General features: G+C 42.1%; 1 protein-coding gene and 1 pseudogene across 5 annotated transcripts in view; both read left to right on the top strand.

Moving 5' to 3' along the window:
• Nucleotides 1-22,267, top strand: part of GALNT18 (polypeptide N-acetylgalactosaminyltransferase 18) — a 350,962-nt gene that overhangs the window by 241,929 nt on the left and 86,766 nt on the right. For all 5 annotated transcript variants that reach the window (XM_033862552.2, XM_033862550.2, XM_073808621.1 and 2 more), the window contains one exon: nt 716-830. In XM_033862552.2, the coding sequence (XP_033718443.2) occupies nt 716-830 (115 nt within the window). The remainder of the gene's footprint in view (nt 1-715; nt 831-22,267) is intronic.
• Nucleotides 17,988-21,523, top strand: LOC109552236 (60 kDa heat shock protein, mitochondrial pseudogene; annotated as a pseudogene).

Raw genomic sequence — 22,267 nt, 5'->3', positions numbered from 1 at the left:
GCTGCTTTTACCTCAAAATATGTCTTTAAATAATCTCTGTCTCCGGTCCTGGTACTCTGGTCCAGGTCTTCATCATTGCCCATCTGGATATAGCAACAAGCTTCCCAACTGGATTCCTCGATTTCTACCCAATCTCCTCCAATCTCAATCACCCCACAGCTGCCTGAGTATTCTTTTTCCAAACACAGATCTGCTTATACCACTGTCTGCTTAAAATTCTTCTTTGACGCTCATTTACCTACAGATAAAATCCAAATGATTTACCATGCTATCCAAAGCCCCAACTCGTCTCTCTAAAGGGACCAAGGTGAAGGGTGGGAAAGTTGGTGTGGGTGCCCGGGTAGAAACAAAAACTGGCTATGCAGTTCAGAGTGCAGGGGTCAGGGCAGCCAGAGATACAGTCATGCAGTGTAGACTGGTAGGCTGAGCACTACTTCTCTGGGCTGACATACATGCAAGCACCACCAGAAGTGATGGCTGGTCCCAGGACACAAGCTGTCTCCCACTGCCCTGCTGAAACAACCTCCCTGGAATAGCTGGTGAGGGTGGACCCAGGAGGGCCACTCGGAGAGCAAGGCCCACACCAGTTCTGGCAGCAAACGAAGGGAGAGGACCAGATCCTCCTGGCAGGAAGGCAGCACTGCTCTTACTGCTCTGGCGGCCCCCATGAGACAGCCCCTCTGCTAACCACTGGCCATGTCCCCATGCCCTGCAGGAGCCCTGCACTCATTGGCTGCTTCATTGTGGACCGGCAATACTTCCAGGAGATCGGCTTACTGGATGAAGGCATGGAGGTCTACGGAGGCGAGAACGTGGAGCTCGGGATCAGGGTGAGCAGGGTTTCCCACCCATAGGGCGTGGCTCAGCTCCCCAGAGGGTGAATGAGTCCAGGAGTGGAGAAATGCGGCTCAGGGTTGAAGGTGGTGGACTGATTCTGGACGTCCAGTGCCTAACCTTGGTCCATGTGTATGTGATCAGGGCTGGTGGGGATGGGATAGAGACACAGGTAGGGAACTATAGAATTTTCAGGAAGAAAAGAACATCAGAAACTACTTTGGCTGGGGTGGGGACATGGGAGATTTGAGCTCCCAAATCAAGGGTGACATCTTGGCTAAAATCAAACACAGACTTCTCAGGGATGAACAAAGGGGTGCTCCAGGAAGGGGCTGCTGAGCAGGAGGGACCCTCAGAGTCACTTTCTTATACTGTCACCTCCCTTTGGGATTTCTCACTCTGTTATTCTCCATCTCCTCCACAGTGGCCAACAGAGCCTTCCTAAAGACTTTGTCAAGAGAGGGCTCCAGAGAAATAAACCCACGGGGAATAAACAGCAAAACACAGCCAGGCTCACTCCATGTGGGTTTCTGACCCACCACGTGTTGGTCAGACCCTCAGGCCCGTACATGCCTCATACTACTTTCCAGAGACATCTGCCGTCCTGCCCCAAGGTACAGGGCCCTTTGCAGTTATCAACGTGCGGTGTGAATCCACACCAGGTACAATTTAATCTCTCATCCTACAGGAACATTTCCAAGGCTCTGGCCCCTTTCCCTCGGCCCATGCAAAGATAACTCCAAAAGGAACCCCATCCCTATGACTGAGGGACACATTAGGTCCCTTGGCAGGTGACAGAAATGTGATCATGGATACGAGGAAGGACCTCGTCCACTACAGGGAAGCCCACCCCTCTGTCTAGGCTGTGGTCCTAGCCTCATGAAGAAACCAACATGCAAGCTGTGCTTGTCCTCACAATGGCCCCCACGGTCCTCTCCACAGGGCTCTTTAAGCAGCCTGGCACACCATGCACTACAGGCTCGCCAGCCCCTGGCCAGCCCTTGTACCTGCTGGTGTTCATGGCAATCATCTGAGATGTTCCCCCTCGCTGCCTGCCCCCCATGCAGTCCACCCAGTATCTGCCTGGTTCCCACTAGTGACCCCATTCTTGCCCCTTTGGCCTTAGTGTCTGTATCTGGCATCTCTTGTTCCTAATCTTTGGTGTCCTCTCAAGGACTCCAGCTCGAGTACACCCTCCTTACCTCCTATCTCCAACCCACTGGGCAGTCAGCTGGCCCTGGACAGTCCTCGCCCTGCCCTGAGGGGAGACTGGGCACCTCCAATGAGCATCTCACAATACCTCCAATAGCCTGGCAGGCAGTGTGGGCCTGACTTGTCACCCAGACTTAATACTAGGGCTTTGAGGTCTGGCGGCAGGAGCAGGCTGCCTGAAGCCGAGCTTAGGAAACGCTTCCAGACACCTGTTTTCACTGAAACCCAGAGAAATCTCTTTGGAGACAGTCAAGATGCATGGGCTTATTGGGGAACTAATATATTCATAGAGGACAGAGGCTGCATTATCACCCTGGCTTCTCCGCTCTCCCTACACTGGTCATTTATTCACCATTTGCATCCTCACCATCTCATTTCCGCGCGTTCCTGGATAAATGCTTGCCCCCAAACATAATATTTTTTACTAGGAGCCGCTGCTGGGAATTGGCTGAGCGGGCAGGACCGCCTCCAGTCACTTATGTTCTCTGGGTAAAAATGTCTAGGAATGGAGAAAGGAATTAGATTTGTGAACTGTGCTTCCAGCACGTATGTGAGTCGATCACGGAGTGGTGGGAGGCTCCTGGGTTTTCCTTGCCTAGATTATAAAGCTGCTCTGGAGTGTGGGCCTGGGTGAGGCTTTCAAATACTTGTTTAAAATTTGGGGGTTTGCTGCTTGGGGTGTCAAATACAGTATAAAATGTTGCCTGGCTTTTTTTTCTCTGTCTCTTCCCTCCCCTTTGACAGAGGTGAAGTATCATGGAGTTGAAGGAAAGGTGGCTCTTAAAGCAGGGACCCAACAACTTGTTGGCTGGCAGAGCTGAGGACAGAGGGAGGGGCTAGTTAATTTGAATTTCAATTCCAGGTCCCCGCTAAAGGGATACAGAACCTCCAGCCATCTTCAAAATAGATGTTCACATTTTGTGTGGTTATTAGTGTTTCTCTTTCATGTTTATGAGTTAACATCTCAGTGCCTCACTTTCTCCATCTAGGATCTCCCTTCGGTGACTCCCCAGGATTATATGTAAAAATGAGAGACATTGCTTTCCTCCCCTCATTTATTTAGAGGCAACTTATTCAAAGTCCTTACCCATTTGGAACACAGAAATAGAGCTGTTTGCACAATTATTCATTACCTGCTCTGGCACTGTACTTATATAATCCATCTACAAAACACCCTAAAAAGTAGCTGTTATCATAACACTCCTTTTTTCAGATGAGAAAATTGTGAAATAAAGAGCTTACATAATATGTTCTCAAGGTCATATGACTTATAAGAGGTAGAGAAAAGATTCAACCCCAGATCTTTATGATTCAAAAGCCTTGCTAGCTAGATATACCACAGTGACCTAGGGATAAAAGTCCTTTGAGCATTCCCAAAAGAGTATTACAATGTCCATGCAGTAATTTTCTTCTACTTTACTCACAGTTGTGTCTACTGAGTCCTCATTTAAAGCCTTATTCTTATTTTGCACTCAATTCTAGTAAGCCTTTTTTTTCCCCCCAGTTTATAAGTCCACAACTCAGTGGGGAAAAGAAGAACTGCTGTGGGCAAGCAGAATGAAAAGCGTGAGAAGTAAGAGCTGACATTGAATAGGAGACAGATTATACAGATGATGGCTATAAAATACTAGAATATATAAGAAAGTATTCAAGAGCTGGCAAGGAATTAAGAAGTTGTTAGAAACTGTTATCTGTTCAGTTGAGTTCCCTTTAAAATATGTTGAAATTCTAACCCCCTGTACCTGTGAATATGATCTTATTTGGAAATAGGATCTTTGCAGATATAATCAGGTTAAGATGAGGTCATACTGCATTAGGGTGGGCCCTAATCCAATATAACTAGTGTCCTTATAAGAGAAGGAAAATCTGGGCACAGACAGACACAGAGGGAAGATAATCATGTGAAGATGGAGACAGAGATTGGAGTTATGATGCCACAAACCACAGAATGCCTGGGGCTACCAGAAGCTGGAAGAGGCAAGGAAGGATCCTCCCCTAGAGGCTCTGGGGAGAGCATGGCCTACAAATACTTGATTTCAGACTTCTAGCCTTCAGAACTGTGAGCGAATACATTTTTTGTAGTTTTAGGTGATCCAGTTTGCTGTGCTTTGTATAACAACCCAAGGAAATCAATACAGACACCAAAACCTAAGTGAAAGTAGGAATCAGAGAAAGCCTGAGTCCATTATATTTGAAGAACGTGATGATTTGAAGTTTGTGATTTCCCAGTTTCATGGAGTATACAGAGGACAGGATACAAAGCCTAAAGCTTGACCAGCATTAAGAATCTAGTAGAATATTCCCTACCCTTTACCTCCCATAAAGCTGGAACTGCAAAGGCCCATTATCTGAGTATAAAGATGGGCTAGAAATACTCCCACCCACATTTTCATCATTAGAGTGAAAATTGCCTGTCTCAATCTTGTGCTAGGAGGAAAGGAAAAATTCTCTTCTGTGAATCCCTCCCTTGGATCTATCATTCAAAATCAAAATACTTCGTGGTTCAGAAAATCTTGAGAGGAGAATTTAACTTAAAGCTGTTAGAAGTTCTTAGGCATCTGCAAAAGTGTACATGAATCCTCTCTGGGAAAAACCCCTTTAACCCAAGCCACAAAACTTCTCACAGCTACAGTTCCAAGGAATGTGAGTTCAGTTTTTTTTTTTTTTTAAATCATGAACCAGACAAGGGAAAAAGAAAGAACCAAGAGCAAACACCAGCAAAAGCATTAGATAGCCAAATGTGATCTACAAAGTCTTCAAGTATTGAATCTATCAGAAGTAGGATATCAAATAATTTGTATAATATATTTAAATAAATAAAAAGAGATTGAAATTATGAGTAAGAAGCAAGGGACTATAAAAAGACCAGTCATATTAGTATAAAAATAGAATTTCAAACATGAGAAATATAAAAATGTGAATTGAAAGCTTAATGGATGAATTAAACAGCTAGATGGATATTGTTAAAGGAAAAAAAATTGAGTAAACTGGAAAACAGAGCTGAAGAAATTATTCAACATTACCCCAGGAAGGCAAAGACAAAAATATGAAAGAAAGAGGTTGAGAGACATGTAAAAATGAGAGGGAGTGTCTTAATATCTTAGAATTCCAAATGGAGATGATAGAAAGAGGATTAGACAAAAGCAATATTTGAATATATAATGACTGAAAATGTTCCCATACTGATGAAAGACACCAATCCTCAGATTTAGGAAGTCAACCTATCCAAAGCAGGATAAATACAAAAATATTCACATTTAGACATATCATAGTGGAACCACAGAAAGCCAAAGACAAAGGAGATCTTACGGCAGTCAGAGAGAAAAGATAGACTACCTAAAATTTAATGATAATTAGAATAACAGTGGATTTTCCAATGGCAATAATGGAATCCAGAAGACCATGAAATAATATCTTCAATATCTGAGAGAAAATATCAACTTTTATATGTATACTCAATTTAAAAAATCCTTCAAAAATAGGGAAGAAGAAAGCCATTTTCTGACACACAAAAACTGAGTGTGCTACTAACAGATCCTCAATAAAATAAATTTTAAAAGACATACTTCAGGTATAAGGAAAATGAGCCAAGAAGGAAATCTGAGATAAAAAGAGAATAATTAGCTCATATATGAGTAAATCTAAAGAAATATTCATGGTAAATAATGTATTGCAAAGTTATAAAAACAAATTAAAACTACAGTGTATGATGACAATTGCAAATAAGTTGGGAGGGGTGATTGTAAATAAAGTGCCCTAAAATGCCTATATTATTAATGAAGATGGAAAAGATTCTGGTTGACTTTAAATTCTGATAAATTAACCATATTAAAATTTCTTGGGGGGCCATGAAAATCATATGTATAAAAAGTATAACTTCCAAAGTAGTAGAGGGGAAAAATGAAATATGAAAATGGTAAGAAAGAGAAATAAAACAGGTGATACAAGAAAAAAACATATAAAATGGTAGAAATAAATCCAAATATATCAGTAAATATGGTAAATTTACATGGGCCAAATTAAAAGACTAACATTTTTAGACTAGATTTTAAAAAATATCTGTAGGCTCTTTATCAATATAAACCTGAAATATAATAATATAGAAAAGTTAAGATATAAACGAATGGAAGAAGTCATAACAGGTAAATACCAATCAGAAGAAAGTTGCTGTAGTTATGTTAATATTAGAAGAAATACCATTACAAAATACTTTAGGATAAATAAGGAAGATTTCTACAAGATGATAATATGTTAAGCCCATCAGGAATATATAACAGTTGTAAGTTTTTATGTGCCTAATTGCACAGCTTTAACTTATATGAAGTAAAAATGGATAGAATTTCAAGGAGACATCAACATCACCACTAATGTAGTTGAGGATTTTAATAAATTTTCCCAGTAATTGATAGACCAACATAATTAATAGTTTGAATCAAATGGGCATATATATAACACTGCATCTAACAACTACAAAATTGAACAATTTCAAGGGAGTAACATCACATAAAACATGTTATCCGACCACGATGGAATTAAATTAAAAATCCATAACTAAAAAGTATAGGCAGAAGCCATATTTTTGGAAATTGTGAAACATTTCTGAATAACTCGTAGGTCAAAGAAGAAATTATACTAGAAATTTGAAAATATTTTGAACTGAATGATAGCAAATATACTACATATTACGTTATGTGAAATGCAACCAAAATAGCACTTAAGAAAAATTGTAAATCAAAACAGTATGGTATTGGCATAAAATCAGACACATAGATCAATGGAACAGAATAGAGATCCCAGAAATAAACTCATGCATAAATGGTCAATTAATTTACAACTAATGAGCCAAGAATATACAACAGAGAAAAGATGATCTCTTCAATAAATAGTATTGGAAAAACTGGACAGCCATACGCAAAATAATGAAACTGGACCGTTATCTAACACCATACACAAAAATTAACCCAAAATGGATTAAAGACCTGAGCGTAAGACCTGAAATCATAAAACTCCTAGAAGAAAACATAGGCGGTAAGCTTCTTGACATCTGTATTTTCAAAGCTCTTTCCCTACAGTTATCCTGGTTAATGTACACAGCAATCAAGTGCTATAGGCAAGCCAGATATTATTACCCTAATAGTGTTATACAATTTAAAATGTTTATATTGGCCAAAAAAGTTAATTCATTCTATGGTTTATTATCTTATTATTAAAATCATTATTTTAGCAACAAAGTTAACAAGAAATCAATTTAAGTACTCTGTCATCTATAAAGTGCTCTATACTAAACATGATCATATCTATTACTATTATACATGTAGATGTATATATTGCATAAATATATAACCATACGTTTCATATAGTGCTTTATTTTTTTAAGCATGCTTTAATTTGTAAGGAGTATTGTAGTCCTACTATAAGCAAGTCCCATTGCTTGGGGCTTGGTGACAGTCACCAAAATTCAGAGTACTGCATTAGAGCATACAGTTGGCTAAACCTAGATTATAGGCCCATGCTTAGTTGCCAGGGGTCAGGGACACTTTCAGGTTCCATGGGCCCAAGTATTACACATGATGTGGTCCCTCATATAGGAAGGGAATTTAGAACCTTAGAATTTAGGTACAAATGTCCTCTAAAACATGTAATATAGTATCTAGGATATTGTACTCCATATCCCAAATATTTTATCATAAATAGGATTTTTTAAAAAAACTCTTTATTATGAACAACTTCAAACATATCCAAAAATAGAGAGAATAGTATAATAAATCCCCTTGCATCCGTCACCCAGTATCAACATTATCAACTCATGGACAATTTGGTTTTAATCTCTGTCCCTACCCAATCCTCCCCAACTCCAGTTATTTTGAAGCAAATCTCAGACATTATATCATCAAAAAAAATTTCATTATGCATTTAAAATAGAGAAGAACTTTTTAAAAGAAACATGATCACAATACTATTTCCGTCCTAAAAGTACTGAAAAGAATTCCTTAATACCATCAAATATTCAATCAGTGTTCAAATTTCCCCCAATTCTCTCATAACATTTTTTTACTTTGTTTTACAATTGTTTCTTGAATCAAGATCCAGTTGATTAATATATCTTGCAAGTCTCTAATAATCTACTGGATTTCTTTCTCCATCTCTTTTTTCTCCTTGTAATTTATTTTTAAAGACATCAGGTTATTTGTCCTGTGGAGACTCCCACAGTCTAGATTTTCCTGATTGCTTTCCCCTGATGTCATCTAACATGTCCTTCTGTTCCATATATTTCTTCTACATTGCTAGTTAGACCTAGAGATGTAGGTTTGATTTTGTAGCAAGAATGTTTCATAGGCAGTACGCGTGTACTTTTATCACAAGGTACTTAATGTCTTGCTGTCTCTTTATCCTGTTTCATTGCTACCTCTAACATAAACATTTTGCTTTACTTTACACTTTAAAAAAATAAAAGGGAATATGTATATATTTACATCTCCTCTTTCTTAGATAAATGGTAGTATGCTATGCACACTTTTCACTATTTTATTATATAAATTTTTTTCTGAAGACTACTTTCTAATAGTATATAGGGGTATTCCTTATTGTTTTTTCATAGCTGCATGGTATTCCAATGAATGCACATTCCATGGTTTATTCTACCAGTTTCTTGTTGAGGGCATAGTGCTACAATGAATTGTCTTGTGCATACAGTTTTTCATATTTTTCTGGATTATTGTTTGAATAGGTTCCTAAAAGTGAAATTGTGAGGTCCAAGGGCAAATGCATGTGTAATTTTGCTAGACATCATCAAATATCCTTGCAGAGAGGTAGTATTTTTCCCACCAGGAATGATGAAGGTGCCTGTTTCCTCACAGTCAACCAACAAAGTATGTTGTGGAATATTTGGGGTGTTGCCAATCTGACAGATGAGAAGTGGCTTTCAGAGTAGTTTTAATTTGCATTTCGCTTATTAAGACCTAGGCTGAACAGCTTTTCACATGATTAAGGCCATTTGCATTTCTTTTTTCCATGGGCTTTTCATATCTTTGGCCCATTTTCCTGCAGGATCGTTAATCTTTATTTTTAGAGTCTCTTTACACATTAGGGATGGTAATACTTTACCTATCATATACATTGCAAATATTTTCTCTCAGTGTGTTACTTGTTTTTTGTTACTTGTCTTTTAATTTTTCTTCTGGTGTTTTTTTGCCATGCAAGTTTTTGTTTGTTTGTTTTAATGTAAGCAAAAGTCTTTTTCCTTCTTGCTTCCAGAGTTTAGACAGAGTAAAGTTTACCCACTACAAGGAAAGAAAAATTCACCTATGTTTTTTTCTAATACTTGTAGGGTTGTATTTTTTACATTTTAATCTCTGACTCATTCAGAATTGATCCTGATGTATGGTGTGAGGAATGGACCCAATGTCTTATTTTTCTATATGGCCATCCAGTTATCCTAACACCTTCTATTTAAAATTACATCTTTTCCTCACTGGTTTGCAATACTACCTTTATCATAGACTAAATTGCCGTACATATTTGGGTCTGTTTCTGGATTTTCTATTCTAGCTCCATTAATCTGTGAGTGTATTCATATACTAATATCACACAATTTTAATTATGTAGCCTTTATATTGTTTGTAAGTTCAAACTTAAAAATGTTTGTAAGTTATATTAAGTTTGTAAGTTGGATTCTGGCTTGCCAACTGTGTATCGTGGAGATCTTAGATTCAAAGGAAGAGAAGATCTGTGAGAGACAGAAATATCACCTTTCCCACTTCCTTCCTATCTAGACTTTAAAATACTTAATGTCAAGATGACTACTTAATTTTCACACTGATGCTTGGAACCTAGTATGTGCTCAATGAACAGGTTTCAAATTTGAAGGCCAGTCAAGTGTAAGAGAATTTTATTCTATATATCTCAGAAAGTTAGAGCCATGAACAGTGGGGTGGAAGCTGTAATGGATGTAGTTATCAATTCAATATGAGAAACAAATATTAGAATCATAAAAAGGAAGGGATGCCTAATGGAATCGTGAGCTCCCTATAATAGGACATGAACATGACCACCCCTCGGTATTACTAGAAAGAGATGAGATTTATGACCAAAATACTAATAGTTAATAGTAGTGTAGCAGTAATTATATGTGAGCTACTGTCCTAAGTGCTTTACATGTATTAACTCCCTTAATCCTTGCAGCAACCTTGTAATGTAGAATCTTTTATTACCCCCACTTCCAGGAGGGTATACTGAAGCACAGAGAAGTGATATAACTTGCCCTAGGAAAATGGTAGGACATATATACACTGCCAAATGTAAATAGCTAGCTAGTCGGAAGCAGCTGCACAGCACAGGGAGATCAGCTCGGTGCTTTGTGTCCACCTAGAGGGGTGGGATAGGGAGGGTGGGAGGGAGAGGCAAGAAAGAGGAGATATCGGGATATATGTATATGTATAGCTGATTCACTTTGTTATAAAGCAGACACTAACACACCATTGTAAAGCAATTATACTCCAATAAAGATGTTAAAAGAAAATGGTAAAGCTGAGATTTCAACCCAGGAAGAGTGGCTTCAGAAACCATTATGCCTTATATAGATAGGCATAGTGTAGTGGCTTTCAGTAAGAAATCAGATCAGATTTCTCATGATCTCCTTGTGGGTTCATTTATGTGTGTATTCATTCATTCATTCTTGCCAGTGCTGGGAAACTGAAGGTGAATGACATAGACCCTGTCTTTGAGTGGCCCTCAGTCTAGCGGGAGAGACAACCACCTCCCCATCTTCTAAGTATCAATACTAATCTAACAGATTATAGAAAATGTCATGAGCTTAAACAGGACGTTTTGACCCCTTCCTCCATTGTGACTTTAAGGACTTCTGTGTTTTTTGATCTACCAATGGCGACTGTAGTAAGTATACAACTCAGAGAAACGGCTGACACTATTTCTTGTGAGAGTTCTAAAAAAAAAAAAAAAAAAATGCAAACTATTATTCTTTTTCCAAATTATGAGTAGTAGTAAAGATCATCAACACGAACTAAAGCAACAAACAAAAATGAACACAGTAAAAAAAATTTTAAAAGCTAAAAAATTGATTGAAGAAATGAATAGTAATATAATTTACATCTGCAAAATTTGATTCAGGAAAACTAAACTTGGTTGAAATCATGACCACAAAAGAAAACCCTGTGATGGAGGCCATAATTGTAAAAAAGATGTAGATTTAAAAATTGCTGATAGATAAGTCATATCTTAGTTGTAAAATCAATGCAAAAAAGTATTAACCCCATGAAAATAAGTCTAGTAAAATAAAATTCGAAAATTAGCATAAAAGGAAATATATTTTAATTACATTATATAGAAAATTGACCAAGAGAATTAAAGTCCCTTAATGACATTTATTCCAGAAAATACTTCCTGGATGAAAATTCATCATTGTGAATATAATTCGGATTGAAGCACTAAGTAAGGCATAACCCAGTGCTATGGACCAAAATGGCAAGGATGAAAGATGCTGTGTGCTTTACAGTAGCACCCAAGAGGGAGTGACCCCTCTACCCCTGGGAGCTGGCTGAGGCTTCACAAAGGGGGCAGCATTTAGGCTGGGCCTAAGCAATGAAGGTGTGTTATTCAGGTGGGAAGAGGAGGACAGGTGTTCCAGAGAGTTGAGGTGACACGTGCAAAGTGACAGCTGAGAAAGAGCATGACTGTGGCTGAACTCTAAGGCTGGGAACTGGGGATCTGTAACATGGGGCTAAAACAGAGGGCCAGTGACAGACAAGGTAGAGCAGTCAGATGGAGGAAAAGAGTGGTCATTGGCAATCCAGCGGGTGGCCTTCGGTGGGCTCTTTGCTCATCCTGGCTTGTCCAACATTTTAATCAATGACTTAAGTAAAAGGAAAAGGTGAACTTATGGTGGATGACCTATTACTGGGAGAGTCCAGACAGACATTTCCTTGGTTTCTAACATTGGCCTTTCTAGGTCTGAAATGTCTAAGAGTTGGTTTAGTGACAGCAACTCTTGGGCAACAGAAGATTATTATTTCATGAAGCAGATACACGCTCCACAGTTGGTAGCGGTATTAGGCCACAAGTCTGGAAGGCGATGATAAAATTATTAATCATAACAATAACGAGTGGAGGAACTTCCATTTATTGGATGCTATTGACCTATCACTTTGTTTATATTATCTTGTTAATTTTTATGTAAGTCCCATGAGGCCCGTGTTGTTATCCCCATTTTGTAAGTCAGGAAGCTGGAAGTAATAGGATAAAATGCCTCCCCAAATCACTCAAGATAAGAACCAGCCTGAGTGGTTTCAAGGTTCATACCTTATCACTGTGTCACGATGCTCATCCACCTCTGCCTTCAGGGTTTAAAATTGTCCACGGCATAAAGTTTAATTTCAGGAGCTAACCTGGGTCAGCATCGCTTTGGAAAAGGACCACAGTACTGTTTCAGTGCTTGAGGTTTCAGCCCAAATCCCTCATGGGAGACGGGGCCTGGTTCAGACAGTACCGCGCAATGTCTTCACCTGAGGTCGCAGGAGACATCAAAACTGGAGGGGGTGACAGAGACAAGAGCTGAGCTGAAAGCCAGAGTCCAGAGTGTCAGAAAGGAGGTAGATTGAGGAACTGCCAAATGAGAAGAGCTGGTAACAGGAGGTCAGAAACCTGCGTTCAGGGAGCCAGAGACACAGAGGAGGAAGAGAAAGCAAAGTAGGGGATATAGCAACTGCCCAGAACAGGCATCGCCGTTATTTGAAACTTTTACAAAATATATCTAGGGTTAAAGGGCTAGAGACTTTGCTAGAATTACTAGTGAAAGAGGCCCAAGCAAATGTATGTGTGCTTGTTAACCCTGCAGGATACTGAAGCGCCCGAGGGACCACACGGTTCTCCCCAGAGGGCTTAGAAGGCTGAGTGAGCTCATTGCTGACATCACCCAGCCTTGGGTGAGAACAAGGATGCTAATTAAGAACACTTGGATACAATGATTTTAGGTACATCAACTAGTCTCTGCCAGCACAGTGACAGAGACGTGAAAGGGAAGAGAAGGGGTGTGGGCACCAGTGTGCTCGCTCAGCTGGAAAGGTCTCAGGAGACCCCCAGAAGCAACATCTCATAGAAAGCCTACATGCAGATTCTCTGACCCACCCCCCGTCCCTGGAGACAGAGAAAATTAAACACCTTAAATTGGATTTTAGTCTGTTGCTTCTAAATGTTATGGTTGGTCCAAGACAGCTGGAGCTAGAGTTCAGAATAACCCGCAAGCTTAGAGCAACACGTCCTTCGGGGGGGGGGGGGGGCGGGGATGGAGGGTGTCATGGGCTGCCACCGTTTTGTATCATTCTTTTGTGAACTGGGATCTGCCGTGGCATTGTCCTTCAGCTGCTGTCATGGGGTAAATAAAGTCCACAGGAGGCTGCAAACCGTACAATGGAATAACTGTTCCATCTATGCCATCTTCTGAGGCCAAGGATTTCAAGACATGAGACGCAGGTTTCAAGGTTGGGGGCTTTTGTTCTTCCTAAGGGCATTTTCCCAGTGACTCAAAACTTTTTTTTTTTTTTTTGGTACGCGGGCCTCTCACTGTTGTGGCCTCTCCCGTTGCGGAGCACAGGCTCCGGACGCGCAGGCTCAGCGGCCATGGCTCACGGGCCCAGCCGCTCTGCGGCATGTGGGATCTTCCCGGACCGGGACACGAACCTGTGTCCCCTGCATCGGCAGGCGGACTCTCAACCACTGCGCCACCAGGGAAGCCCGACTCAAAACTTTTGCTAAGGCATTGTCCATGTGTTCCCTTAGCGCTGTGTTAGATGCTAATAGTGGTCTGAGTGCTCATTGGAGGTCAAGACGTAGCCTTTCATGGTCCTTATAAATGAGTTATTAAAGTTTGACAAAGATGGCATTGAGATTTCAAGCCCAGATGCTGAGAGATTTGGGGGTACCATTGACTAAGAAAGGGGTCTTTGGTGTAGAGAGTTGGTTTGTGGGGAAAAATGGGGCAAGTTTGATATTAGAAATAACAATGGAAATAACCAGAAAGCTCGCATTGTTCGTCCATCTGTTTATTTACACAGTAAACATTTATTATGCTGCTTGTGTTCTGCACTTGGCATTAGGGGAGAAAGGTAATACCCAGATCTTGACTTCAGCAAGAAGCCAGAACTAAAGGTAAAGAGAAGATGTGGAGGTGAGACAGGGGATCAGGTGCCCTCTGTGTGCCCACGGAAGGTACGAGGATGGAGGAGCCCAGAGAGGATGAAAGTCTGAACTAGGAAGAGATTTTAGAATTGAGCATGGGCAAAGGAAATGGGGCAGGTGGCAGGGTGGTGCCCATAGTTACAGAGAAGAATTGACTAGAAAAATAAGAGCTGAGTTGGTGGAAAACCACAGATGTCATGGGAAGCATTTCAGGATTGCACTAGTCATGGTAAGATGACCACATGATAATAGCTACCATTTATTCATTGTTTACTTTGTGCTCGGTGCTTTTGTTTATTTGATACTAGACACTGTGCTGAGCGCTGGGCATACAGTGATGAACAGGATTGTCTACATTGTACCCTCTTAGAGCTTACATCCTGGTGAGATTTATGCTGTATGTCATTTCGTCCTGAGAACCACAAGAGGCTAGAATTATTATCCTCATTTTACAGACGAGAAGACTGAGGCTCAGAGAGGTTGAGTCAGTTGCCCAGGTCCCACATAGAAAGAGTTTGGTGGAGCTGGGATTTGAACACGGTTCTGTCTGATGCCTAAGCCTCTAAAGCCCTGTACTGTGAGAATGTGAGTAGAGAAAGGGCATCCCGATGCGAGTGGAAGAAGCCTTTGAGGGGACAGTTGGGGTCAAGGGGTGGTGATAGAATACAGATTTCAAAGGAGGGATTGAGGGGGCAAGGAGTTTAGAGATTTTATTTGACCAAGAATGGAGGGAGGGCTTCCCTGGTGGCGCAGTGCTTGAGAGTCTGCCTGCCGATGCAGGGGGCACGGGTTCGTGCCCCGGTCCGGGAGGATCCCGTGTGCCGCGGAGCGGCTGGGCCCGTGAGCCATGGCCGCTGAGCCTGCGCGTCCGGAGCCTGTGCTTCGCAACGGGAGAGGCCACAGCGGTGGGGGGCCCGCATACCGCAAAAAGAAAAAAAAAAAAAAAGAATGGAGGGAGAGGGATTCCTTGAAAACTGCTTGCAGGCACAGGCCAAGTGCAAGGGCCCTGGGAAAATATGGACTTGACCTTAAGAGAGGAGTTAACATTGTCTTTCTAGGTGGTCAGCTGTAGCCAGCCCTGCTCTGTTGGAGTGTGTGCCACTAGGCGTGGCCTCCTGGGACCGTGGGGCCTGAAATTCCCAGGGCCCTTGAGATCTGAGCATCCTGGGGCCTACGAAGCCTAAACCTCCAGGATCGGGGTCTTCTCTGCTTGCGATCGCTATATGGAAGGGGAGCTTAGCGCCCCAGGCAGCCCAGAACCAATTATTCTGCCATGCTGGGTAGGCAGAAGGTATCTGAAAACATTGAGAGGAAGGTTCTTTGCCATAGCACATTATCTTTAGCTCACCAGCCACGCAGTGACTCTGCAATTACAAAGCAGCCGTGGAACAGACACAGCTTAACAGTACGTTGTAAGTTTTACGGTTAGTAAAGATAAGTGCAAAATTTATCCCCAAAGAACAAAGCAATTAAAAAAGTACATAATGAAGCAATTACCTAGAAATGGTGGGGAGCAGAAGGAGAGGACCCATGGACAATTGTATTCTGGAAGGGTCTTCACACTTACGTTTCTTTAATTGTGTTCAATGAGAGAGCCATAGCAAAGTAAGATTAATAAACTGCACAGAAGAGGTAACAATTGATAAAGGGGTTTGAGAGCCAAGCTGAAGAAAATGTTACCTTGTTAAAAAGTTAGGACCAAGGTGGAAAATAGCTATAAAGGCCATTATTGGGACCATTAATGAAATTTGATTATAGGCTGTGGATTAGGTAATAGTAATGTCTCAATGTATAATTTCCAGATTTGGGGAAAAAAGCAAGAGCAAAAGTGTAAAAAACCTGGGAGCCAGCAATGGATGTTAAAGCTCCAGAGAGTCAGTTTCTCACTCCTTTTCTTATTCGTTTTTTGTTTTGTATTTTGTCTTTCTTTAATTGAGTCTGCCTGCTGCTTTGTGTTGTGCCCTTGGAAGGTAACTTCTTTGCCACCATTACATCGTGTTTCCAATTTTCCAGGAAGGGACCACCAGGCAAGGCCAGAATCAGCTCCTCAGAATGACTGATAGAAACTAAGCAGGGACTGCCCCCCACTTCCTTCTCCCGCCCCTCCTCCTCTTTCTCCTCCCCTTCCTCCCCCTCCTCTCCCCTTCCTCTCCCTCCCCTCCCCCTCTCTTCCTCCCCTCCCCCTCTCTTCCTCCTCTCCCTTCTCCTCCCCTCCTCCTCCCCCCTCCTCCTCCCCTTCCTCCCCTTCCTCCTCCCCTTCCTCCTCCTCCTCCCCCTCCTCCTCCCCTTCCTCTCCCTCTCCCCTCTCTTCCTCCTCTCCCTCCTCCTCCCCTCCTCCTCTCCCTCCTCCTCCCCTCCTCCTCCCCTTCCTCCCCCTCCTCCTCCCCTTCCTCCCCCTCCTCCTCCCCTTCCTCCCCCTCCTTCTCCCTTTCCTCCCCCTCCTCCTTCCCTTCTTCTCCCTCTCCTCCCCCTCCCCCTCTCTTCCTCCTCTCCCTCCTCCTCCCCCTCCTCCTGCCCTTCCTCCTCCCCCTCCTCCTCCCCCTCCTCCTCCTCTTCCTCTCCCTCTCCTCCCCCTCCTCCTCCTCTTCCTCCTCTTCTCCCTCCTCCCCCTCGTCCTCTTCAGCATCAGCATCTGTCTCATCATGATCACCATCCAAACAGTGTTGTGGTTTGCTTTTGAAAAATCCTCCTACTCACAAATCTGAAATTGCAGCAGGGGAATTAAGAGACATCTACTCCCACTGCAAATGCTCTTCACTTTGTAAAGCGATGCAAGGGGCAAGATCCTGATGAGTAAAATTTCCCAGTGCTTACCAATGATGGTTTACAGAAATTATCCCTACACACAAGTTTTTCCATCAAGCGGGCTTACCTGCACATAAAGTCAGCCCTGAAGATAGTCACCCCAGTAACACCCCCAGGAGACATTTACTCCCCAAGGTCCTGTCTCTCTCTGTGTCTGGGCTCTCTCTCTAGTTTTGGATAGTCTAATGAACGGGACCTCTTTCCTTGCTTAGTGCTGGCCACACTCAATGCAGTGTGTCTGGCTTTATTCATTATGCCTACTTCAAATGCTGCTCATCAGTGAGTGAGGTCTTGACGGCGTGTGTCATTTTCACTGCCTTAGAATTGGTAGTCCTATAAAGAAATCATGGCGTAGGGGAGAGAAAATATTAGTAATACTGTGATTTCAAGGCAGATGCTTATCTTGGGTTTCAGTGTTTCTAAAATCAGGTTGTGCCTGATAAATTTGGCATATATAGATAAATAATAAATATATAAATAAATTACAATTTATTATCCAAATCAGAACACTTTTGAGAGTAAAAGAGGATACCACTAACTGTTACACTGGACCAGCAGGCATGAACCAATGTTGTCATGGGCAAACCAGGACACGATCACTTCACTTATAATTTTATGTACATTTAATGCAATTTCATTCATTTGACGTTATTTGGTAGGCGCCTGCCATAGGTGACATTGGGCATACAATGTTTAACATTGAGCATGTAATGCTTAAAATTACATGCTTAATATTTGGCATACAATGTTTAAAAAGTAAACACAGCCCCTTCCCTCTTGGAGCTGATGGTATAATGGGACAGACAGCTGATAAAAGGGAACAAAGAATAGATGTATAGTTACAAATTGTAATGAGTGCTGTATTAGTCAATTCCGGCTGCCATAACAAAATACCATAGACTGGATGGCTTAAACAACAGAAGTTTATTTTCTCACAGTTCTGAAGGCTGAAAGTCTGAGATCAGGGAACCAGCATGGTCAGATTCTGGTGAGAGCTCTCTTCCTGGCTTCCAGACAGCCACCATCCTGCTGTGCCCTACATGGTGGAGAGAGAGCTCTACAGTTCCTTCCTCTTCTTATAAGGACACCAGTTGTGTCTGGTCAGGATTCAGTCCTTACAAACTTATTGGACCTTCATCACATCCTTAAAGGCTCTGTCTCCAATACAGTCACATGGTGGAGGGCTGGTGATAAGGCTTCAACATATGAATTTTCGGAGTCGGAGGGACACAATGAAAAGCACAGAATGTAAGTTCCAAAAAGTCATGGGCTTTGTAGGTTTCGTTCAGTGACAAAATTCCCATCTCATATTACAGCCCCCAGCACAAAGGAAGGAAATACTAAATAAATAATGGTTGAATTGAATTAAAGCGGAGAAGGGACATGATCTGATTTATAATTTTAGAAGGTGAATTGGACGGCAACAAACTTGCAAACAAGCAAAAAAACTTGTTAGAAGGCTATTGATAGGCGGAGGGAGGGGACGCGGGCTCATTGCTGTGTGTGCCCTGCAGTCTGTCCCTCACTCACCGCTGACGGCCTGTCTCGTCGCCTGCAAGCCGTGCCGCCGCCCCACAGAAACGTTTCGATTACCCTCAGTCCTTCGCCAGATGAGGCCAGTGTCCAGGGCACTGGCTTCTCATCTCACTCGGGCTTATGCCAAAGATGTAAAATTTGGTGCGGATGCCCGAGCCTTAATGCTTCAAGGTGTAGACCTTTTAGCTGATGCCGTAGCCGTTACTATGGAGCCAAAGGCAAGGACAGTGATTATTGAACAGAGTTGGGGAAGTCCCAGAGTGACAAAAGATGGTGTGCCTGTTGCAACGTCCATTGACTTAAAAGATAAATATAAAAATATTGGCGCTAAACTTGTTCAAGATGTTGCCAATAACACAAGAGGGTGGGGATGGTACCACTACTGCTACTGTACTGGCTCTATCGCCAAGGAAGGCTTCGAGAAGCTTAGCAAAGGTGCTAATCCAGTGGAAATCAGGGGAGGTGTGATGTTAGCTGTTGATGCTATAATTGCTGAACTTAAGAAGCAGTCTAAACCTGTGGCAACCCCAGAAGAGATAGCCCAGGTTACTACGATTCCTGCCAATGGAGACAAAGAAATTGGCAACGTCATTTCTGATGCGATGAAAAAGGTTGGAAGAAAGTGCGTTATCACAGTAAAGGATGGAAAAACACTGAATGACGAAATTAGAAATTATTGAAGGCATGAAGTTTGATAGAGGGTATATCTCTGCATACTTTATTAATACATCAAAAGGTCAGAAATGTGAATTCCAAGATGCGTATGTTCTGTTGAGTGAAAAGAAAATTTTGGTGTCCAGTCCATTGTTCCTGCTCTTGAAATTGCCAACGCTCACCATAAGCCCTTGGTCATAATTGCTGAAGATGTGGATGGAGAAGCTCTAAGTACACTTGTTTTGAATAGGCTGAAAGTTGGTCTTCAGGTTGTAGCAGTCAAAGGTCCAGGTTTTGGTGACAATAGAAAGAACCAGCTTAAAGACATGGCTATTGCTACTGGTGGTACAGTATTTGGAGAAGAAGGGCTAACTCTAAATCTTGAAAATGTTCAGCCTCATGACTTAGGAAAAGTTGGAGAGATCATTGTGACCAAAGATGATGCCATGCTCTTGAAAGGAAAAGGTGACAAGGCTCAAATTGAAAAGCGTATTCAAGAAATCATCGAGCAGTTAGATATTACATCTAGTGAATATGAAAAGGAAAAACTGAATGAACGTCTGGCAAAACTCTCAGATGGTGTTGCTGTGCTAAAGGTTGGTGGGACAAGTGACGTTGAAGTGAATGGAAAGAAAGACAGAGTTACAGATGCCCTTAATGCTATGTGAGCTGCTGTTGAAGAAGGCATTGTTTTGGGAAGGGGCTGTGCCCTGCTTCAGTGCCTTCCAGCCTTGGATTCAAAACTCCAGCTAATGAAGATCAAAAAATTAGTATAGAAATTATTTTTAAAACACTCAAAATTCCTGCAGTGACCATTGCTAAGAATGCAGGTGTTGAAGTTGAGAAAATTTTGCAAAGTTCTTCAGAAGTTGGTTATGATGCTATGCTTGGAGATTTTGTGAATATGGTGGAAAAAGGAATCACCGATCCAGCTAAGGTTGTAAGAAGTGCATTACTGGATGCTGCTGGAGTGGCCTCTCTGTTAACTACAGTAGAAGTCATAGTCACAGAAATTCCTAAAGAAGAGAAGGATCCTGGAATGGGCGGAATGGGTGGGATGGGAGGTGGGATGGGAGGTGGCATGTCCTAATTCCTAGAATAGTGCTTTACCATCATTAATGAGATGTGAAAGGAAGCTCAAGGCAGCGTTCCTCACCAATAACTTTAAGAGAGGTCAGTTGAAGGAGATGACTGAAGAAAAGGCTGGCTGATGTTTAAGAAAATCACTATAACCATCAGTTACTGGTTTCAGTTGACAACATAGAATGGTTTACTGCTATCATTGTCCATACCTACAGATAATTTATTTTGTATTTTTGAATAAGGACATTTGTACATTCCTGGTTTAAAAAAAAAAAAGGCTATTGATAGAGTTGTCCACACAAAAATGATTGGAGCAGAATGTTGTCTGTGCATATTGAGAGATGTGATTAAATTTAAGCTATATTTAGGAGGTAGAACTGACTGCATTTGCTGATGCATTACTGGCTGTGAAGGGGGAGGAAGAGGACATAATTACAGATGAGTTACATAATTATTTATGTAGGTTTCAGGCATGGGCTATTAGACGGATGAGGGGAAGATGAAGGGACATCTGGGGAGGCAGGGAAGGAAATCATGAACTTGGTTTTGGACAAGGTAAGCTTGCGATGCCTGAGAGACACACACGTGGAGGTGACATGTAGGCAGGTGGATATATAAATGTCAAGCTCAGCAGAATGTGGTGTTTCCTCCTGCCCTGAAAAGTTCTTATTACTGCGGTGGTGAATCTTATCATCAGTGGAGTCTTACACTGGTAATAGTTATCCCTCACACTTAGTGGGCTCTAAACTTGGGCTGGGTGTTGAAATTCTCTCGTTTGATCCTCACATCTACTTTTGCAATGTGTCATTTTTGTGACACGTTGCACAGACAAGAAAACTGAATATCAGAAAGTGAAATGAAATGTCTGAAGTCACCAATCTAGCAAATGGGAAATGTAGGATTTGACAGCAAAACTGTTTAACCTCTGTTCTCTGACCACAATGTCCTCCCGTCTCACAAGAGGCAGAGGTCTTGGAAACATTTCCTACTGTGCTTCTATATTATCATGTGACCTTGAACCTCAGGTGGGAAATGAAAGGTAATCTGTTAGTTCCCCTGCAGTTCTGCTATACTGCAATGCTGATCTCTTTTGTAAATCCCATTGTTTTTTCTTTTCTTTTTTTTTTTTGCGGTACGCGGGCCTCTCACTGCTATGGCCTCTCCCGCCGCGGAGCACAGGCTCCAGACGTGCAGGCCCAGTGGCCATGGCCCACGGGCCCAGCCGCTGCGCGGCACGTGGGATCCTCCCGGACCGGGGCACGAACCTGCGTCCCCTGCATTGGCAGGTGGACTCTCAACCACTGTGCCACCAGGGAAGCCCGTAAATCCCATTTTTAATGTGAGTTTGCTGTAGGTACCTATCAGAGATGAAACCCAAGCTGACAATTCCTTTTGATGTGTATGAAAAGGGCAAATCTCTTTAAGTGAAAACCCAGCACACTAGCTTTCTTAATCTGAATTCCAGTGGAGTAAGAGGAAAACTCTTTAGAACAAATACTTCTGCGTGAGAAAATGTTCAGCATCTCAGATTTGTTTTATCATCTGAACGATAACCTCGAGCGTTCCTCTGAGCCGAATGTGGGTGTGATGCTTGGGCCAGACACACAGCTTTTCCTCTAATGTTTGCACCCAGGGTCTGCCAAACTTCCCCACCTGTGCTGTCCCAGTGACACATGGGTCACCTGTCATCTGGCTCCACCAGGCTGGGAGGTGACAGATTGTATTATACTTTCCTCTAGTGATTCTGATTGCCCTGCATTTCAGAAAGGACCCTCCTAACGTATCCTCCTGCCTTATCCTTTGAACCAGGGTCACTCTTTTTGTATGTGTGTGGGAGGGGCATCTGGTATGGACAGTCAATTTGAATTTGATTGGAACACGCTAACGAGCCGTTCATATGGGGAGTAGGGGCTGTTTCTGATTAGATTAAGCTTCTGAGAGAGGAAAGAAACAG

The sequence above is a fragment of the Tursiops truncatus genome, chromosome 8 (assembly GCF_011762595.2).
Source record: "Tursiops truncatus isolate mTurTru1 chromosome 8, mTurTru1.mat.Y, whole genome shotgun sequence".
NCBI lineage: Eukaryota > Metazoa > Chordata > Mammalia > Artiodactyla > Delphinidae > Tursiops > Tursiops truncatus.
The sequence above is the reverse complement of the archived record's forward strand: the minus strand, read 5'-3'. Positions and strand labels throughout refer to the sequence as shown.